The 22,172-nt window shown below is 46.5% G+C and overlaps 1 protein-coding gene and 1 long non-coding RNA gene across 3 annotated transcripts in view; both read right to left on the bottom strand.

The window, feature by feature from the left end:
• LOC310685201 overlaps positions 1 to 22,172 on the bottom strand; it is a 606,217-nt gene that overhangs the window by 553,592 nt on the left and 30,453 nt on the right. The window lies entirely within an intron of this gene.
• Positions 3,267 to 21,435, bottom strand: CISD2 (CDGSH iron sulfur domain 2). Of its 2 annotated transcripts, none has more exons than XM_083456846.1 (3): positions 20,961 to 21,435; positions 4,621 to 4,835; positions 3,267 to 3,632 (listed from the first exon to the last, which is right to left on the bottom strand). In XM_083456846.1, the coding sequence occupies exons 1-3, from the start codon at positions 21,418 to 21,420 to the stop codon at positions 3,543 to 3,545; spliced, it is 765 nt and encodes a 254-aa protein (XP_083312972.1). In that variant the 5' UTR covers positions 21,421 to 21,435; the 3' UTR covers positions 3,267 to 3,542. The 2 variants fall into 2 exon arrangements, with proteins under 2 accessions (XP_083312972.1, XP_083312973.1); XM_083456847.1 differs by having other exon boundaries at positions 20,774 to 21,294.

Here is a 22,172-nt window from a genome sequence, read left to right as displayed (position 1 = left end):
CATCAAACAATAAATAACAGCAGGTGAAAGTGAATCCAGAGCCCCATCTTAGGAGGATGCATGCAGAGATTCACTTAAGGGGGGGGGGGGGTCACGGTGCTTTTTGTTCCTATGTAGGCAGTCTGGCTTTCCTTGTTTTTACAATTCTCTTGGCAGATATACAGTGGTACCTCGGGTTACAAACAGTGGCGTAGCGTGGGTTGTCAGCACCCGGGGCAAGGCAAGTAATTTGCGCCCCCTAACCCATGGATTTGCGCCCCCTAACCCATGGATTTGCGCCCCCAGATGTTGCGCCCGGTGCGGCCGGGCCCCCCCTGCACCCCCCACGCTACGCCACTGGTTACAAACGCTTCGGGTTACAAACTCCACTAACCCACAAGTAGTACCTCGGGTTGAGAACTTTGCCCCAGGATGCAAATGGAAATCGTGCAGTGGCAGCGGGGGGTCCCATTAGCCAAAGCGCACCTCAGGTTAAGAAAGGTTTCGGGTTTAGAACGGACCTCCGGAACCTATTAAGTTCATAACCAGAGGTACCACTGTATTTAAAAGAAAATTGCTTATTGTCCGTCTCGCTCCTCCCCACCACCCAAACACTTTTTTGGGGGGGTGGGGAGGGGAGTGGCAGTGCTGCTTACAAGTTTACCCCATTCAATCTATTTGGCACCTTATTTTTTTGCTTGTTTTTCATGGAACACCCTCAGTTTTAGCACACAGTAGAACAGCTCCGAGAGAAGTGAGTTCGTGGCATCTTGTCAAGAGCCAGGGTGGCATAGTGGTTAATGTGTTAGGATTAAGACCTGGGAGATAGGTGTTCAAATCCCCACTGAGCCAGGGAGCTCATTGGGCCGGTTATTGTCTCTCAGTCTAAACTACTTCACAGGGTTGCTGCGAGGGTAAAATGAGGAATTCGTGTATGCCACCTTGAATTCCTTAAGAGAAAATGGGGACTCCACATGTAATAATAAAATAATAATAGAAACCCAGCTAATTGGCACAGGGCACAGCTAGCTTCTCTCCCCAGACATTCAGAGGCTGCGCCCCAACCTGAGTTCAATCTTAGGAAGAAGACTGCTCTGTAGCAAATTTAGTTCTATGGAGCTCCACCAGTCAGATATGTATATTGGGATGCAGGCACGAATTGGCATCCTACTTCCAGATCAGGCACAGGGGTCCAGTCCAAGCATAAGAGGACAAGTAATCCCCTAGTGCTAGATCTGAAGGTGCTGCAAGCTGGTCCCTGAGCCTCTTCCCACACCCATGCGCTGCCTGGCTCTGGCAGAGTTGTTTTCTGCTGAAAAGGGGAAGAAAACAAACTGAAACCAGAAGTTGAGAAATGCAATAGCTATTTCCTCGTCTGCATAATGTGAGCCTGACCTGTGTTATCTGTAGTGGGAAGTGTGGTGGGCAGGGACTCCCCCCTTTCCCCCAATCCAACAAACATTAGCTGTAATTAAGGACTCGTTTGCATAATCATCTGGCCAAAGTTTCTCCCCGCCGTGGAGAAAGTGTGGGTCTGTGTGCGCACCTTCCTCGTGTATGCATGCATGTACATCACTAGAAAGAACTTTGGCCTCCATGACTGAAAGTAATATGGAAAAATCCATAAATTACTTACCTAAAACCAGGTTGGTCACAATGAAGAATATACCACTGTGTTGTTGTTTTTAAAAACAACAACTAGCAATTTGTTTGTTTTCTTCTGAAAGGAAGCTGACAAACCATGGTACATTTCCAAAAGCGGTTGTCTTGGAATAATTCAGAGTAATGCAGAAGAAAATATGGGAGGGCTTTTGGCACTAATGGGAGGACTAGGGCACCAGATATAAAAGGCACAGTCAGTTTCACAAACCAACCTATGTACTAGGTAAGTAACAAGCAGAACAGAGGGGTTCAATAGAAATCTACTTTCTGTCCACAGTGGGAATACCTGGCAGCAAGTTGGTGGCAGAGGTGAATTTACTTTGCCATTTATTTTCTCATATGTTAGCCAAGGATGATCCTATCACAGCCTTATTGTCATAAATAGTTTGTATCTAACTAGGTCGAGAAAGCCACTACTAATTGCTAATACTGCTTTGGCATTGGGGCAGTAGATGTTTTCCACAGCATAAACAGAGCATAAAACCTAATATTGTTTGGAATTCATATCATGACTGTCTATATTATATGGTTGTGCATGGAATTAGGAATGAAGTGTGTGTTGAGATGTACAGGGAGATCAGAACAACGAGTCTCTTTGGGAAAATGATTCTTGAGTGTGGCATAGATGGGACTATTCAAACTTAAATAAGAGTATAAGGCACTCCTCTTGTTTCAGACAAATTGGGTTTTGTTTGTTTGTTGTGAGCAGAAGCCTTAGTCGTCGTTCCTTATATAGGAAAAAATGCCACCTTTCATCCAATATCAGCCGTAAAATGGACTGTGACAGCAATTACATTGTTCTTAGATTTACAGTGGTGCCTCGCAAGATGAAATTAATTCGTTCCGTGAGTTTTTTCATTGTGCGAGTTTTTTCGTCTTGCGAAGCACCACTGCATTTAAACACTAACCACGGCGGGAGGGGCGGGGAGAAGCAGGACAGCTGCCGCAGCCAGTACCTCAGACTCACCCGCGCCATGTGGCCACCGTGCGACACAGCTGCTGGAGGGCGGCGGGGCTTAGGAGCACGACTCCGGCTGCAACGCTGGCTGCTGGCAGCAACGGCTCTCTGAGGGGAGTGCGCGAGGGGGGTGGGCAGCGGCGCAAGGCACTAACCGTCAGCCGGAAGGTGGGAGGGAGCCAGAAGAGCTGTCAGCGGGAAGGTGGGAGGGAGCCGGAGGAGCGGGGAAGCGAGCGTGCGTGCGTACAGTGACTGTCGCCATGACACGAGAGGCAGGGCCGTTTCGTCTAGCGAAGCAAGCCCTTAGGAAAATCCGTCTTGCGAAGCACTCAGAAAACGAAAAACCCTTTCGTCTAGCGAGTTTTTCGTCTTCCGAGGCATTCGTCTTGCGGGGCACCACTGTAATTATTTTCAACTGGGCTTATTAACCATTGCCATACTCCTCAAACCAGGTATGCATAGGCAAGGCTGTCTTCACTTGCGGAGGGCCACAGTGGTAAAAAAACCGACGCTGAAACAAATACAAAATGTCAACAGGATCAAGATAAAACTTCCGTTCCCAGAATTCTATTGTGGAAGTCACAACAGTTAGGCTAGTTTCAGACACATTTAAATCTGTAGTGTAGATGTGCTTATTTTAAGCAGAGAAAGGGTACATATATGGCTCTTTACGAATCACCTTAACATTTTATTACTGGTTAAATTGAAACTCTGGGAGCGATCATTTTGTTACGGGAGTAAAAACGCATGTACAAAGGGACCATTCTTTGTTAAGTTGGACATGGCTTTTGAGACCATACAAAAATATCATCACATGTCTATCACAGTCTATAAAACTAAGGTAACCTAAAGAGATATCAAAGCTCAAGTCTACAGTAACTATTAGACTGAAAGCACTACCACGTGGGTATCAAGTGGACTTCCCGTCAGTCATGGCGGCTTGCTAGACTTCTTTCTTCTTGAGTATTAATGGGCCCACATTATCTCCTGTCGACTCGTTGTGCTTCTTGTGGGAGCCATCACAGACAGGGAACTGAAAAGAAGGCAAGAGAGAAGCAGCTGAATATCTGCACTGATTGTAGGGTGGTAATTATGATTCAGAGAAACTAGAACAGAGTACATTCAGCATAGATAGAATGGGATGGCAACCCACAAGCTTACGTAAGTACAGGGACAGAAAAAGATCCAGGCTGAGGGACAGTAGTCTAGGCCCAATACCCCAAAATGAAACAATGCATGCCTTAAAATGGTCTCTGTACTTGCTCCATCCATGACACTGGGTAAAGGTAAAGGGACCCCTGACCATTAGGTCCAGTCGTGGCCGACTCTGGGGTTGCGGCGCTCATCTTGCTTTATTGGCCAAGGGAGCCGGCATACAGCTTCTGGGTCATGTGGCCAGCATGACTAAGCCACTTCTGGCAAACCAGAGCAGCTCACGGAAACGCCATTTACCTTCCCACCGGAGTGATACCTATTAATCTACTTGCAGTTCATGCTTTCAAACTGCTAGGCTGGCAGGGGCAGGGACCGAGCAACGGGAGCTCACCCCGTCACAGGGATTCGAACCGCTGGCCTTCTGATCGGCAAGTCCTAGGCTCTGTGGTTTAACCCACAGCACCACCCGTGTCCCTATGACACTGGTTATGAACCATCTAATATTGGTATAGCCAGCCAGTTGCTGCAGGCTACACCTCCCATCATCTCTGGCCACACTGCCTGATGCTGATGGGAGGGCAAAACGCAGCCTACTCCAGCCACTTGTAACTCAAGCTCATACAAACTTGGAACTCCTGGATCCTTTGGCACTTTACAGAGACTGAGGTGGGTTTGTTGAAGCTTAAAAGCTGCCAGTGTCAAGTCTCCCTAGAGTCTGTTGCTATTCAGTTGTCTGAATTTTGTGACTCCACCAGTATACAGTCTTCCTTAAAGGATCTTTTCATATAGTATCTACTAGCTCCTTCAGGTATACTGGAAATCACAGTAACCTTGAAGCCACATCTCAAAGCATTAAAATGACTCACCGTTTTTGAGCGCCAGCACCTGCAATACACTGCCTTTGTGAGACAAAGGTCCTCAATGTTGATTTCGTTCACTACTTTGGGGTTCTCCTTCTGGATCTTGAGATTGATCAAGCTATCCTTCTGCTGCTTCTTCTTGGGGAGGAATGGACGAATAGCAAGGTATCCAAGCAGAGCAAGGACACCCAGGAAAGGCAATAACCGCAGCCATTCTGAAACTAAGCACATACCACACACATGAATGTTATAGAAGGCTGCTCACCACCATGAACAAGTTCCAGCATCAACTGCTACCAACGCAGTGCTTTATTATAGAGTGCTTACATTCAAAAACTTACAAATATCATGCAGAAACTGCTGGAAGCGGCCTCTGCATTTTGACTTGACCCCATGGCAGCCACAACACGTAGTGTAAGACATTGCTGCATTCTGGTTGCAAGGGCAACAGCAGTAGCATGAAAACTCTTAAGAATGTAAGAAGATCCTGCTGCATCAGATAAATAACCCATCTAATCTAGCATCCTGTTCTCACAGTGGTCAGCCACATGCCTATGGAAAGCGATAATAGCAACTCTCCATGCCATGTGCTAGGACACTGGCATGTCATAAGGCCATGGTGAGGGTAGATAATTATTCTGAGGCACCTCTGTGTGACATTAGTCAACGTGTTCTCACTCCCTTCATTTCAATGCTGGCAACATTCTACGCCGCCAGCAGTGACAGTATGTGACTGTCCTTGCCTGACTTCCCAAAACTGATGGTTGATATGTTATACTTTCTGTCTTTATGTTTCTGAGTACAATTCAAAGTGTTGGTGCTGACCTTTAAAGCCCTAAACGGCCTCAGCCCAGTATACCTGAAGGAGTGTCTCTACCCCCCTCGTTCAGCTCGGACACTGAGGCCCAGCTTTGAGGGCCTTCTGACGGTTCCCTCACTGCAAGAGGTGAGGTTACAGGGAACCAGGCAGAAGGCCTTTTCAGTAGTGGTGCCCGCCCTGTGGAACGCCCTCCCATCAGATGTCAAGGAAATAAACAACTACAGGACTTTTAGAAAACATCTGAAAGCAGCCCTGTTTAGGGAAGTTTTTAATGCTTGATCGTGTTTTTGATATTCTATTGGGAGCCACCCAGAGTGGCTGGGGAAATCCAGCCAGATGGGCAGGGTAATAATAATAATAATAATAATAACTGCAATCCCACCAAATCATATTAGACAATATTGCCTGTCCTCACAATGAGGAATATCCATAACATCAACACAGGGAAGAGCAGATGAAATTATGAGGTAGTTAAAGTTTGCTTTGGATTAATTATCCATCTCATGGCCAGCTTTCCTTGCCCATTTACTTCTGACTACTATACAGCAGAATTAGTGAAATAATTCAAAGGCACTTTAAAAAAAATTAGGCTCACAGGAGCACACTCTTGTCCCCATGCACAAAAAAGGGGATTAAATCGAGGCAGATATAAATGAGTCAGTGTACAATTAAAAACATAGGACACAATTCCCCAGCTTCACTGAAATAAATGGAAGAGGCTCAGCAGGATTTAGGCAAAAGATGCTGATAAAGTATTGGGGCTTATGCGTATTTTTACCTAGACAGCAATAATATTACTATTGTACTTCTTTATAAGAAGCTGCCTTACACAAAGTCAGACCTTTGGTCAACCGAACTCAGTACTGTTGACACTGACTCCAAATTCTCCAGTGTTTCAATACAGGAAATTATCCCAGGCATACCTGGAGGTGCTGGGAATTTAACCTGGGGCATTCTCCAATCCAAACATGTGCTCCGTCACTCAGCTATGGCCCACCAAATTATGTCCCTTAGGGTGGATATATTTGCAAAAGGTTGTGTTATCCTGCCGAATCGAGCTCCCCAAGGATTTTCAGCTCTGCAAATTTTCTTGCGTTATACATTTAAAGCGCTATCATGCTCCTTTAAAACAGACAGAGGGCCTTCTCAGTAGTGGCACCCGCCCTGTGGAATGCCCTCCCTTCAGATATGAAAGAAATAAGCAGCTATCTTATCTTTAAAAGACATCTGAAGGCAGCCCTGTTTAGGGAAGTTTTTAATATTTAATGCTGTGTTGTTTTTAACACTCGATTGGGAGCCGCCCAGAGTGGCTGGGGAAACTCAGCCAGATGGGCGGGGTATAAATAATAAACTATTATAGTCATGGCTTCCCCCAGAAGAATTGTGGGAAATGCAGTTTGCTAAGGATGCTGGGAGCTCATAGGAGATGCCAGTCCCCTGCTAGTGCCACAATTTTCCAGAGTGGTTTAACAATAAATCCATTTTCACAGGGCACTCTGTGCTGCTTTAAATACATAGTGCAGATGGGAGCCTACTTGAAGGTATGAAATATTCACTTCCTGGGTGGGTGGAACGGGATTCCTTACCTAACTAAATCTTTAATAAGAAAGGCAAGACACAAATGCAAAGCTCTTAGCACTATGCAAGGTAACAACAGGCAGTCCAAATGGCAAGTCAAGCTGACCTGAACAAGGACAGAGACAACCTGCGGTTCCCATAGAAGCGTATTCAAATACAGGCAAATCAGAGTTACACTGAGCCACGAAGCACTGCCTATGAGTGGGGGCAAGCCCGCTTTGACCCAGGTAGGCCTCCGCCTACCCAATACCCAATTTCTTTAGGCCATTTATACAGCATTTAATCTCAGTTGTCCCTATGTCGGTAGATCCCAAGCTTTTTAAGGCCACAGCCCCCACCCCACCCCCGGTTCCGTAAAACCATGCCCACTTCCCCCTCCCCGATAAAAAGCATTGTTCAGAATAGTGGATTGCATGGCCCACCATGGAATATAAAAAAGTCAGAACGCTAATAATTAATGGCAAAACCCAATCAAAACGATTTAGTTCAATTAATTCAACCAAACTGGTGAACTGGATCTGGCCCCTTGCCTTTTTAACACACACAGACAGAGAGAGAGATTATCCAGCTGCTCCCAGGGAGCAAAACAGCCCAATTTGCAAACCCTACGTTGATCTGATTGTTCACCTGCCTAGGAGAGAAAGGAAGACTCCCCTGCCAGCTCAAGGGGTTCCAAACAGCTGCTTTCCTGACTAAGCAATGCTTCTGACAAACTGGAGAGAAGCCATAGAAAACAACTGTCAAGTGCACCAGGGCCTCTGAATGTTACGTTCTTTGAACAGGCTACCTGCACCAAGCATGCTTCCCAAGAGCTTATGAAGATGCTACACAGACCAGAAAACCACCAGGCTTTTCATACTGAACTTTGCATGCGGCAGCCGGCCCTAGCATTTGCCTCAGGTGGCAGATTACAGGGAGAGGGCAGCAGGGGTGAAGTGCAAGAAAACAGAGTAGTGTGTGCTACACAGCTTGCCCTGCAGTCCCTGAGCAACTCTAGTATGGCGGAGAACGTTGTCCTGTCACCAGCGGTGAAGTACAGTGGTACCCTTGGATGCGAACGGGATCCGTTCTGGAGCCCCGTTCGCATCCTGAAGCAAACACAACCTGCGTCTGCGTGTGCACGGGTCGCGATTCGCCGCTTCCGCACATGCGCGTGATGTCATTTTGAGCATCTGCGCATGCACGAGCGGCAAAACCCGAAAATAACGCGTTCCATTACTTCTGTGTCACCGCGGAGCACAACCCAAAAGCGCTCAACCTGAAGCAACTTCAACCTGAGGTATGACTGTAAAATGGTAACTGGAAATTTGTAGACGGCGAGAGAGATTTGTCATTTGCTCCAGGCAGCAAAATGTCTTGGGCTAGCTCTGCTTCATGCTTTCCTAATTTTTATTTCAGCCATGGGAAGGACTTGCAAAAGCACACACATTCGCTGACCCACAGCATCTCATATGTGCACAGATATTAGAAGCACTTCTGATGTATTGAGCGTTGAGAATGCAGAATAGTAAGCAGCTAAAGTTAATTCTGCATGGCTATTTATACTATGAAACTTTATCTTTCACACCCATGTTTCCTGTTTATACACCTTTTTTGAAAGATAGCATTTGCACCGATATACCCATATAAAAGAAAACACAGGTGACAATTTTTACATGAGCAAATTCGCTCAGGCAGCAATCCTGGACACACATACCTGAAAAGGTGCAATTGAACTAAATGAGGCTTACTTCAGAGTAAGCATGCATACGACTGCACTGTAGGGTGCATAAGATGACTACAAAGCTCAAACTTAGTATGTATTTGCCTGGTACAAAGATACATATTGACCCATTTCATCTTACTTTGCCTTTCAACAAAATCCCCCTTTAAACTGCCTTTAGACCAAAATGGGGGAGGAAAAAAATAAAAGGATCTTGCTTTGTTTTATAGTGAAAGACAAAAACAGAAAGGGTAATGTGTTATAGCAGAAAGGAAATGGTAGGGTTTGGTGTTGTATTTAAAAAAATAAAAATAAAAATCCTGGATAGCTGAACAGCAGAGTCACACATGGAGACAAACTTTTTTCAACTTCACTTTATAACATACAACTTGCTCTTGAAATGTGGCGCGAGAGCATAAATCATCACGAAAGTTTTGCCTAATGACAGATTTATTTGCTTGCTACTCTTTTATTGGCCTCTGTATTGAAAGACTTGCCTCAATGCATTCTGCCTTGTAATATAACAAAAATAAATTTTAAAAGAATACTAGGGCAAGTCCAGCTAAGTCCCCCTCCCCAAATAAAATGATGAGTGTGGGGGAATCTGATGGCCTCCAGATGTCATGGAGATCCAGCCAGTATTTCCAAGGGCCAAAGAAGATTGCAATTCTACTCCAGCAACATGAGGGTAGATGGGGAGGAGACACAGCTTTCTCTTCTCTGCCTTAAATGTTTCCCTTCCAATACTCCTGTAGCAAGGAGAAAACAAAAACCCTGAGTTTCCTCACAGGAAGATGTAGCAGTTTATGGTCAGCAACACTATGCCAGACATTTTGGGAGTCCATTGTGGACCCCACTTGTAATACATCCGTACCTTGGAAGTCGAACAGAATCCGAAACATTCCAGAACGTTCGAAAACCAAATTGCAGCTTCTGATTGGCTGCAGGAAGCTCCTGCAGCCAATCAGAAGCTGTAGAACCCCATCAGACATTTGGGTTCCAAAAGAACGTCCACAAACTGGGACACTCACTTCTGGGTTTACAGCATTCGGGAGCCAAAATGTTCCAAGATACACCTGTACATTCTAAGAATGAGATGAGTGCTGTGTTCTGGGCCGAGCTGCGCTTCCTGGAACAGGTTTGTAGTCTTGGGATGTTCTGGATTCAAACCTGTCACTGGAGTCCCTAGACCAGGGTTTCTGAACAGTCTCTAGCTGTTTTTGGACTACAGTTTCCATCATTCCTGACCACTGGGCCTGCTAGCTTGGGAGTTCCTATGGCATCTCCCAGCCAGGCACTGAGCAGGGCAATACCTGCATCAAATCACATGCCCTGTTCGACCCTAAAAACTGCAGAACAGGGAATAACTTAGTTGCCCTGAACATATCATGTCCTATGTAATTTTCTCCTCCTTGGTTAAATAGCCTAAGAGAGGCTAGATAAAGCAGGCAGCTGGACTGGGGAGACCCCCTTTGATCCTAGCCAGGCTGCATTGTTAGCTCAGGCTCTGGGTTAACAAGGGATTCAGATTTTTACCTTGGGCCACTGCAAACATTAACCACCCTGATTGCTTTGTGGTAATAAGCAGGCTCTTGGAACATGAACAAAGCTGAGCGAAAAAGGTAAAGAAATAGGTATCTCTGAAAACTGCTTTTTTGAAGAAAAAAGTGAAATAAAAAATTGGCATCTAGAGCACAGCCATTACCGTATTTTTCGCTCTATAAGACGCACCAGACCACAAGACGCACCTAGTTTTTGGAGGAGGAAAACAAGAAAAAAAATATTCTGAATCTCAGAAGCCAGAACAGCAAGAGGGATCGCTGCGCAGTGAAAGCAGCAATCCCTCTTGCTGTTCTGGCTTCTGGGATAGCTGCGCAGCCTGCATTCGCTCCATAAGACACACACACATTTCCCCTTACTTTTTAGGAGGGAAAAAGTGAGTCTTATAGAGCAAAAAATACGGTAACTGGGCAGATGAGAGCATTCCATTCCCATCCTTGCACAGCATCATATAACACCCCCCCCCCGCGCCCCCCCAAAAACAAAACAGGACAATTGGAAACTAGTTAAGTGATCATAATTTCATGTCGACAACACCTGCACAGCATGATAACGGAGGCAATCAGACAAAGACGGACTCCAAGGAAAGATCAGAACTGAGCCACAAGGCATTTAAGTGGGAAGACTGTCGAACAATGGTTAACGTGGAAACTTCCAAGTTAAGAGCACATTAATAAAATGGGGAGAATACAGCAAACAAAGGGCACCATTATCTAGCAACTGTATAGTTGCAGACTAGTACTTTCTGGCTAGGTTCACAGAAGCAAATGAGCATTATGTGCCTATGACAGGCTTAGAAAGCAATCCAATATGCACGTCCAGGTTTTATGCAGATTCAAAAGCTACTGCCTGAACTCTGAGGCTGGTGCCGAGTACAGTGGTACCTTGGGATGCAAATGTTCCTGGGCCCTGTTCGCATCCCGAATGGAACGCAAGATGCGACGGTGCGTCTGCGCATGCCGCATTTTGGCACTTCTGCACACGCGCGTGACGTCATTTTGACGGTTTGCGCATGCACACAGGGCGAAACCCAGAAGTAACACACTCCGTTACTTCTGGGTCACCGCAGAGTGCAACACGAATTTGCCTAACCCAAAGCGTATTCATCCTGAGGTATGACTATACTGTCTTACAAAGCACTTCATTGCAACAGTCCGATGGGCCTGGTGACGTTGCTACGAAGTGATGTGCACTTTGCAACCTCCCAAAATAGGATGGCAGGGAATGATGAAACATTATCTTTCAGCTACAGGTAGGTAGCCGTGTTGATCTGCCATAGTCGAATAAAATAAAATAAAATAAAAATTCCTTCCAGTAGTACCTTAGAGACCAACTAAGTTAGTTATTAGTATGAGCTTTCGTGTGCATGCCAAGAAAAAAATTAAGAGGATCTTACATATATATACCACACGCTTTTAATAGGCCTATGGAAACTGCAATGATGGCACCCTACCAAGTTCCTGACTATGTTTTTGGGGATCACCAGTGGACCCCCGTTACATAATTTCGTTACCAGGTTTTGCTTAGCTGGCTAGCATTGGAATCAGAGATGGAATATTGAATTAGCAGTGCAATCCTACATCTCTCTATTTGGTCAAAGATAAGTCCCATATAGGCTATAGTAAGTGCAATATAGGATTATAGCCTCAGCCAGGGTGGTTCAACATCCATCCTGAGGGCTGCATGTGGCCCTCAAGGCCTTTTTTGGTGACCCTTGGCAACATTTGACACTCTGGCCCCTTCAGCCCTTACCCTGTCTTCCCAAAGCCTAGTTAGCGAGGTGCTGGGCTTTGGGAAGGAAGCGTGAGGGCTCTGACAGGGCCCTAGAGTCCTCTATCCTCTTTCCCAAAGCCTAGTTAGCGCTTTTCCAGCTATGGGAAGAAAATAGGTCTCTAGGACCCTGACCAGAGCCTCCCACCTCCTTCCCAAACCCCAGCAACTTGCTTATCTTGCTCTGGCCTGGCTCTCTCCCCCAAGACAAGGCAGTGTGCAGCTCACAGGTTCCATGTCAAAGTACTCTTGCAGCCCACTTGGTATGAAAAGTTGGACCATGAACCTTATGCCTGGCCTAGCAAGTCAATTAGCACCTTAAGGCAAATACAGACAAGTGGAAGGACTGTGGTTTTAATGCTCTGACTGCAAAGTGTCAGAACTTTGCACAACATCTTCACAGGGAGTCAGATCTAAGTTTTCCTGACTCCAGTCGCAGACACACTGCAGAGAACAGATAAACTCTCTAGCTGTAATGCCACCAGTTTAATCAATTATACCGGCCTTAAAAAGCACAGTCATCATGAGGCTGAAGTGTATGTTACAGCAGAATTACTGGGGATAACAACAGGAACTGAAAGAAGGAAGACATCTCAACTGGAATGCAATGCAATGCTGAATTACTGGCAAATTCTTCACTTAGTGCTGCTTCACCAATTTTGTGAAATATTTAGGGGAAATTGTTATCTCTTGGGGATGTCCGAAAGTTCCTTCTGTTGAAACCGAGCACCAATTTCCAAGGGTTAAAAAAGAAAAAAATGTACTATGGAACCAGATCATGATTAAAACTGAGTTTCTCATGCAAAGAGAACCCAAGTTTGTGCCGCATAATTTCTCTGATACGTTGCTGTGTAAGCCTCATGAGACGTGATGTGAGCCACGGGGAAAGCACTCACCTGTGAAAGGGCACCGTGTGCCTGCTGTCCTGTTTAAACATGCTTTTCCTATATGGAGGGCTACACTCGTGCAACGTTAGTATGCCAATGGCGTATCTAATGAAATGCAGAAACGAAATGCCGCTTGAATATGACCAGCACATATAATAGGCATATTTAAAAGGAGATGTAAGCCACACAGAACTCTTACATTTACCTGTAAGTGCATCTAGTTGGATCGCTGCCCACAAAAGCTTATGCCATGATAAACGTGTTGTTCTTTAAAGGTGCCACAAGATTCTTTGATGGATTCTGCTGCAAGGGACTCATGTGGGTACCGCCTTGGAAATTGCTTTTCCTGCAGCTCACATCATCTTTAAATCAAGCTATGGTCATGGTAGGGCAGTCCTGTATTTTCAAACTACTGTACTTCTGCTCCAGTCAGTCTCCACATCACCATGTTATGCTTAAGGCAGGGACATCTCTGGACAAAGCATGGAGTTACTATTCACTGTCTTGCTCTACTGAGACGAGGATTGAGGGACAGCTATCGAGCTATTGCTCTTGGAAAAGAGAGTGAAACTGGAATAATTTGGAGCCAAAGCACATAGTTACGCTGACCACAGGGGCACTGGCAATAATGAGTTCTGAGAAGTGTGATTAGAGACACCTCAATATAGTTAACTGAGACTAGGCATTTTGATCGTATTACGCCATTAGCTGCAATGGCTGCCAGTCTGCATGTGGGCCCAATTTAAAGTGGTCATCTTGACCTTTAAATCCCTTAAAGCAGGCATATCGAACAGGTAGATTGTGATCTACCGGTAGATCACTGGCTGTCTGTGGTAGATCCCTGGCTCCCCCCGAAGAAGCTCAACAACTTTGGTTCCCCTAAAAAAGCTCAACCCCCAAAATGTGGCTTTCCTCCTCCAAAAAAGAAGCTCAACAGCTTTGACCTGAACCCCCCAAAAGGAGGTAGATCACTGCATTTTTAACTCTGTGAGTAGATCGCAATCTCTTGGGAGTTGGCCACCCCTGCCTTACAAGTTTTGCCTGAAAGAGCTGACCTGCCCAAAACTTATGAGATTCTGTCCCATGCGTTCCTGCAAACTGAAGTGAAGGGAGAGTCTACAAGGAAGAGGGTCTTCTCTGTGGGAGATTTGCAGTAAAACCTAACAATGCTAGTTAGTATTTGAAGGGGTTAAGGACCACTGAGTTCTAAATTAGTAGAGTGGGCTCAGTGATGTCACATCTGCTCTTCTACAAAGAGGAAGCGGGGCTTGTTTCCTGTTCCTTACTCTCACACACACACACACACACTGCATGGGATGGAGGCAGACATGTCTTAAATTAGCTCTCTGTGGCTGCCTTGTTGTTGTTATCTAAGAGCACTTACCTGCAGTTTATCATTGCTACCGTCCGTGTTCCCATAGCCAACAGGGTCACCTCACTATGCTGGCACCCTAGCTGCAAGCACTCTAGCTGGGTTGGCTCTTCAGCAGACCAGGCATCCCAGTCAGTGACAGGCCTCGTTGCTTGTAGCTGAGCTTCGGCAGATATCCAGGGAGGCCAGCCAAGAACTGAATGGTGCTCAGAAACAGCCATACTGGTGTACAGTGGTACCTCTAGTTACGAACGTAATTTGTTCCAGAGGTCCGTTCTTAACCTGAAACTGTTGTTAACTAGAGCGTGCATTCGCTAAGGGGGCATCTTGCTGCCGCTGTGCTCCTGGCACACAATTTCCGTTCTCATCCTGGGGCAAAGTTCTCAACTCGAGGTAACTCTTCCAGGTTAGCGGAGTTTGTAACCTGAGGTGTTTGTAACTCGAGGTACCAGTGTAGTGGCTAGTGTGCTGGACTAGGACCTGGGAGACCAGGGTTCACATCCTCATTTGGTCATGAAGCTTACTGGGTGACTTTTGACCAGTCACAACCTCTCAAGCTAACCTACCTCACAGGGCTGTAATGAGGATAAAATGGAGAGGAGGAGGAAAACCATGTATATGACACCATGAAAGTTGGGGTAGAAACGTAGTAGTAGCAATAACAATACAGTGGATGCACGAGTTGCGAACGTGATCCGTGCAGGATGCGTATTCTCAACCTGCAGCAGCGCGTCTGCACACACGTGGGTTGCGATTCTGCATGTGCGCGATCGCCGAAACCCAGAAGTAACCCGTTCCGGTACTTCCGGGTTTCGGCGGGTGCATAACCCAAAAAAACACAACCTGGAGTGGCTGTAACCCAAGGTATGACTGCAATTAGTAGCAGTTGTAGTAGATAGAGGGGAACAAATGGGGCAATACAGAAAAAAATGATGGCTCTGACGATGCTCCACTGAATTTGCAAATTCATTCATACGATACTGGACAGCTTACAACAAAATATTGAAAACGGAAGATATAATAATGGTTCTAAAATGACAAAAGTAAAAAAAAAAGGGCAGTCAAAATGTCCACACACAACAAGTACATGGTGTTTTACGAAGAAGAGGCAATGTAAAAGTCCCTCAAGCGTTCCAAACTGACGAATTATATTACAGGACTGACTCTGTAGCTCAAGTCAGGATGGGCATGCAAAACAACATTCCCTGTTTACTCAAGGCCTTCCGCCCACCCTGCAGCCTTCGAGTTGTGCCCAGCCCGATGAACTGGTTTTAACCCCATTAGCCATGTACAGCCTTCACAGCTGCTCTATTCATGCAACCTGAAGCCTATTTATTTTCCAGAACCTTTAGATTTATTAGCTAGTTCAACCTGCAAATTGTTCATAGCCGGAGGGGAGATGTAAAAACATCGAAGATAACAGGGAAACTGCTGTACGTCGACTTAGAAAAAAAATCCTCTGACTTACAAAGGCTCCAACTTTGTGGGGAGGTTTTAGTGAGCAAAATAAGAGGATTAAAAAATATATATCACGCAATTTTAGGTGGCCAAATTCACATTTCTGTGGTTGCATCTGTAAAATAGGCTTGGGGAGCCAGGTGTAGGGATTAGCTTCTCTGGTGACAAGGAGCAGATGTAGCAACAGAGAGAGGATAAGACATTTGCTCTCCTCTCCAAAAGGAGAAATACAGTAACAACTTTCACTGGGGTGATTGTCTGAAATTGTTGCAAGCTCTAAGCACCTGCTGGATCAGGCCAATGGCCCATCTAGTCCAGTATCCTGTTCTCACAGTGGCCAAACAGATGTCTGTGGGAAGGTTGCAGGAAGGACCTGAGCGCAACAGCACTCTCCCCACTTCTGATTCCCAGAAACTGGCGTTCAGAGGCATACAACAAAACAACACCACCACAAACTGGCTTATAAGTATAAAACCAAATTTACTAGAATAATAGCTAGAATAGAGATAGACTTGTACACCATTCAAACAACAGACATACTAAGGTGCCATGTGCAAGACAAAGCCTGGAGATACTGTAAACATGGAGTGGATAAATGTACAACTGTATCTTAACAAGTTACATGTGCAGTAAACGTTATAGTAAAGGTAAAGGGACCCCTGAACATTAGGTCCAGTCATGACCGACTCTGGGGTTGCGGCACTCATCTCGCTTTATTGGCCGAGGGAGCCGGCCTACAGCTTCCGAGTCATGTGGCCAGCATGACTAAGCCGCTTCTGGCGAACCAGAGCAGCACATGGAAATGCCGTTTACCTTCCCGCTAGAGTGGTACCTATTTATCTACTTGCACTTTGACGTGCTTTCGAACTGCTAGGTTGGCAGGAGCAGGGACCGAGCAACGAGAGCTCACCTCATCGCGGGGATTCGAACCTCCGACCTTCTGATCGGCAAGTCCTAGGCTCTGTGGTTTAACCCACAGACTGGATAAATGAACCATTCAACAAGTGGTGTAAGTCCAATCAGAGAACGGCAACCCCGTGTCGCCACAACGACAAGGATAGCATACTTTCTTTATCCTGAGCAAACCGTTTTGTATGACTGGCTTTTCGGACTAATAAAGCATGTAGCGAAACCTGTAATATATCCGGAGAACAGGTCTCCTTTTGCCCACTTGCGTTATTCTCACCAGGGTGGTGGCTTTGATTTGCCTTCCCGTGATTGATCTATCCATACGGCTTTGTGTTTCCAACTCAAGACCCATCGAAGAACATCTCATCCAGTTCAATCTTTGAAAAACATTTTCATATTCTCCAGTGTGCTACCCTTGCCATTGTGGCGGCACGGGGTTGCCGTTCTGTGATTGGACTTACGCTACTTGTTGAACGGTTCATTTATCCAGTCTGTATAACGTTTACTGCACATGTAACTTGTTAAGATACAGTTGTAGATTTATCTCCTCCATGTTTACAGTATCTCCAGGCTTTGTCTTGCACATGACACCTTAGTATGTTTGTTGTTTGAATGGTTACAAGTCTATCTCTATTCTAGCTATTATTCTAGTAAATTTGGTTTTATACTTATAAGCCAGTTTGTGGTGGTGCTGTTTTGTTGCATTATTATTATATTCACCACATTTGATACTTTGTGTATATACTATACTGTTCAGAAGCATACTCCATCTCCTCTTCTCAAAGCACTCTGAAGTGCCTCTGAAGGTGAGAGACAAGAGAGAAAGCGCTGTCACATGACACTGAAAGCTTGCCCTATACTGAACCATGTGCAGAGGAGGGTGACTAAGATGATTAAGGGTCTGGAAACCCAGACTTAGGAGGAACCGTTGAGGAAGCTGGGCATGTTTAGCCTGGAGAAGAGGAGACGGGGAGGAGATATAATAGCCATCTCCAAACATTTGAAGGAAAGGCTGTCACGCGCAAGACTTGTTTCTGCTGCTTCTGAGGGTAGGACCCGAACCAGTGGATTCAAGCTAAAAGAAAGGCAATTCCGACTAAACATGAGGAATAACTTTCTGACGTCAAGAGCTCTTTAACAGTGGAACAGACTACCTCGGAAGGTGGTGAACTCTCTCTCTCATTGGGGGTATTTAAACAGAGTTGGGATGGCCATCTGTCAGACACTGCATTGCAGGGAGAGGGACTAGATGACGCCCATGGGCCCATTCCAACTCCAAAATTCTACTATTCTAAACAGACCATTGATCTCTTGGTTCCGCAGCTGGATATTCCAGCTCCACAATCTGGCTGGTAGCAGTGCTCCAAAGCTGATGAGGTCTTTCCCAAGTCTGCTTTCTGAAATCCTTCACTAGAGAACTCATACACGAAGCTTACACTCTACTGCTAAGTTATCTCTACCACTAAGTGATGACCCTTACAGACCCTTACATTTTATCCTCTTCCAGAGGAGCAGTCATGTTAAGCTTTTGTAGTGAGAACGACAAAGAGTCCTGTAGCACACCAGCAGATTTATTGTGGCATAAGTTTTCACGGACTATTGTGTTATTTATCTAGACAATTTATAAACCGCTTGTTCAAAAATAAAATTATCCAAGTGGTGTAGAAGTCCAATAATAAAACATGAGTAAAATACACAAACCATGTTAAAAACAAATATAATTTTTAAACATCCTTTTAAAAACACACCAAATATAAACTTAATAAAATGCTAGAAACAAATGTAACTAAATCATGTGTCTGGATTAGGCTTGCCAAAACAGAAGTTTTCAGTATGTGTTCAAAACTGTACAGTGAAGGTGCCTGCCTTCTAATAGCACTAAGCAGGGAGTTCCAGAGCACAGGTGCTGCCACACTAATACTCCTTGCAAATTATAGGCCACTTCATCCAATAAAACTTATGCCACAATGAACTTGTCAGGCATTAAGGTGTTGGCTCTGCTGTTAGAAGCCAGCTCCATCAGGCCTCCTCTGCCCTCAAATGTCATCTGGGGCGCAGCCATTAGATTTCCTCAGTAGGAGAGATAGGAAGCAGAGCTCATTTCATCAGCTTTGCTGGAGCCCCAGCTTTATCAGGCACCTATTGCCCCTGGACATTAAGAGGACAACTGTTTAGAAATTGGTGCCTGAGTTTTTCTATTTTCCTCTTCCCTTGTGTGTTGTTGTTTTCAGATTGTAAGTCTGCAGGTAGGGATTGTCTTGTTTTGGCTGAAGAACAGGGTACTAACACTCTAAATAATCATGTGAAGCAACTGTATTGCATATTAATTTAGAAATATTCCTGCATGCATACATAACTGCTTTCATGTTTTCAGCTACTCAGATTTGTTGCGTTAAGACACACATGTTGGAAAAAGTTTTTTAAAAAACAACCACTTATTTTTTTACCACCATGACTAGGAACACAAAAGGATAATGAGTTTCAAGGGGTTACTGTTTTGAATTAAACAATATTGTATGTACACAGTAAGGGCATTTTCATACAGAATATAATGTGACGCGTATGTACTGCACAGTTCTATACGGAGTTAAGTGAGCCTAGGCCCACCGAAATAATTTGGCCTTGGTGTGCCTAACTTTGCACAGGATTGCAGCCTTACTTCAGAGCAAGTTCCATTGGCCAGAACTTTTATGTAAACAGACCTCTCTCTCTCTCTCTCTCTCTCCCTCTGTGTGTGTGCATACCCCGCATCACTATATTAAGTACCGTATTTTTCGCTCTATAACACGCACCCGACCATAACACGCACGTTGTTTTTAGAGGAGGAAAATCTGTAGGCATGCCACCCGTAGGCACTCCATAACATGCACAGACATTTCCCATTACTTTTTAGGAGGAAAAAAGTGAGTGTTATGGTGCAAAAAATATGGTAAATTAACATGAATTAGAGACGGGTCTCCTCTTCGGGGAGTTTTCTATTCCTCGTGACCATCATTCAAACATGCATACAAACAGCAGAGAGTGAAAGAACCCACCCCTTAAGTCAAAAAGCCTCTGAAGTCCTAAAGGAGAGCAAAAGGGACTATAGGACCAGCCCAAGACATTTTGCTGCCTGAGGGGAACGAAAGATGGCTGTGCCATTTGATGCACAAAAGCCCACCAGAATGGAAGCAGAATCTTCAACATTCTCTGCATTGGAGCAGCCAGCAAACTCCTCTATCCTGCAACCCCTCACCACCACAACCACCAATTTCCTCAAAAGCACTTGCTGTCTGAGGCAAATAATATCACTCTAGCTCAGGGCCAGCCCAAGGCATTTTGGCACCTGAGGTGAACCCCAAAATGGTGCAAGAGAAGGAAGAGCTACACCAGGAGCAAGCGGGGGAGGAAGATTAACATTGGAATCTGCTGTCCCTGGCCTCAGAACTACAGAATCGTAGAGCTGGAAGGGACCCCGAGGGTCATCTAGTCCAACCCCCTGCAATGCAAGAATCTCAACATGGCATGGGTAGGCAAGCCTTGCACTTGCCTCACGAAAGGGCCGGTCCTGGAAAGCACGATTTGAAAAAAGGGAACTGAAGAGCCTATAAGGGACTAGGGCGCATTTGAGGCAGGACGATCAGAGGGGAAGGATGAATGGGGGGAAACGCGCACGTGCAGTTAACAACGTAGTCCTACCGAACTTAACGCGGAAGTAAGCTCCATTATGCTCAGTGGGGCTTACTCCCAGGTAAGCCTGCAAGGGACTGCGCTTTAAAAGAAAGGCTTATTCTGAAGCATTGAGATCTGCAGTTGGGAGAAAGTTGAAACCAAAGCGCGCGCGGGTAGGGGGGACGGAATAACGAGTTTTGCATCGCGATCCAGAACGCGTCTACTCAGAAGTAAGTCCCGGGGCTCAGTTCCTAGCCTTTCCCTTTCCACCTTCCAGGGGAAAGTGTTGAAGTCAACTCGAGTGTTTCGTTCCTACGCCTCCACCGCCCGCTTCCAAGGAAGATGAGCAAAGACTCGCACGGAAGTTCGACGGGCAGAAGGCGCAGATCCCGACCCTCCGGCTCTCCCCACCGCCGCCCCCCTATCCTACCCAAGATCCCTGCCCCCCGAACCTGTCAGCCTGAGGAAGCCGCCGACGCTCTCGGGCAGCGGGAGGCGCTTCAGGTAGGCGGGCAGCTGCACTTTAATGATGCGAGCCAAGCTGTCCAACACCATGGCGCTGCAGGGCTGGCGCGGTGCGCCGTCGAGGGCGAGCGAGCGAAGGAGAGGCGGGCTGCGCTGGGGCCGCTGCTGGGCTACCTGCCGCTCCCGCGGTTAACTTTGCATGCCCGCCTCGACTTTGCCCTCCCGCTGCTCCTCCTCCTCCGGCTGCTGCCGTCGCAAGTGGCCCCCTTCTCGCCGACGGAGCATGCGCGCACGCGGCCGTGCCGGCGACCAACCCAGCGCGGACCGGAAAAAGAGGGAGCGGGGAGAAGGAGGGGGAGATGGAGGGGGTTGGCTTGAGCCGTGTCTCTCCGGCGGCCTCGCTGCCCTCGAGGGGGCGGTGCGCTGGGCAGGCGCGCGGAGCCAGGGCGGAGCAGACGGGGCTCCCTCTCCGGCACCGCCTTGCAATACGATGCAAGCCCTGAATCCCGGAGGCGGAGGGGGATTCAATATTTGTTATGCAAGGGGTTGGGGCGTTGAAGGAAAAAGCCCCGCCCGGATCTGAAGAGGTTAGGGACGCCCTTGTCCGACGTTGCTGGTGCGCGGGCGGACGCATGATTAGACTCTCCCACCGGGTGTCCAGAACTTCGAAACTGCAAATCGGTGACCTGGGAATACAAGCTGTAGCTTTTCAACACCAGGCGACCCTCCCCACGACACATGGGCGTAGCCAAAGGGGGGCAGGGAGGGGCAGCTGCCCCCCCCCAATCAATAAAAATACATACCAAATTGAGGTTCGCTTCCCCCCCGTAACAAAAGGCCTGCACCCCCCCCCAACAAAAATCCTGGCTATGCCCGCGTTTCAAATAGTTTTAGCCCCCGTTTAAACAGAATCATAGCGCCGTGGAGTTGGAAGGGACAAAATAAATGGTGTTGCCAGTGTGACAATCCGTGGAAGCTGGTCCATTGGGGGCAAAGTGTTGGACTAGGACCTGGGAGGGCAGGGTTTGAAACCCCACTCAGCCAACAGCGAAGGTCACAGAGTGACCTTGGGTAAGTCAGAATCTCTCCAACTAGCCTACCTCACAGGGTTGTTGTGTGGATGAAATAGGGAAGAGGCGAGCCATGTCCTTCAGCTTGAGATTCTTGGAAGGTAAAGGTGGTATGTGATGATGATGATATATTGCTGTATTGTATTGCTGAAGGAGCGTCTCCACCCCCATTGTTCAGCCCCGTCACTGAGATCCAGCACCGAGGGCCTTTTGGCGGTTCCCTCATTGCGAGAAGTGAGGTTACAGAGAACCAGACAGAGGGCCTTCTCGGTAGTGGCGCCCGCCCTTCAGATGTGAAGGAAATAAGCAGCTATCT

This window comes from Podarcis tiliguerta, assembly GCF_965153285.1.
Source record: "Podarcis tiliguerta genome assembly, chromosome: 9".
Lineage (NCBI taxonomy): Eukaryota > Metazoa > Chordata > Lepidosauria > Squamata > Lacertidae > Podarcis > Podarcis tiliguerta.
The sequence above is the reverse complement of the archived record's forward strand: the minus strand, read 5'-3'. Positions and strand labels throughout refer to the sequence as shown.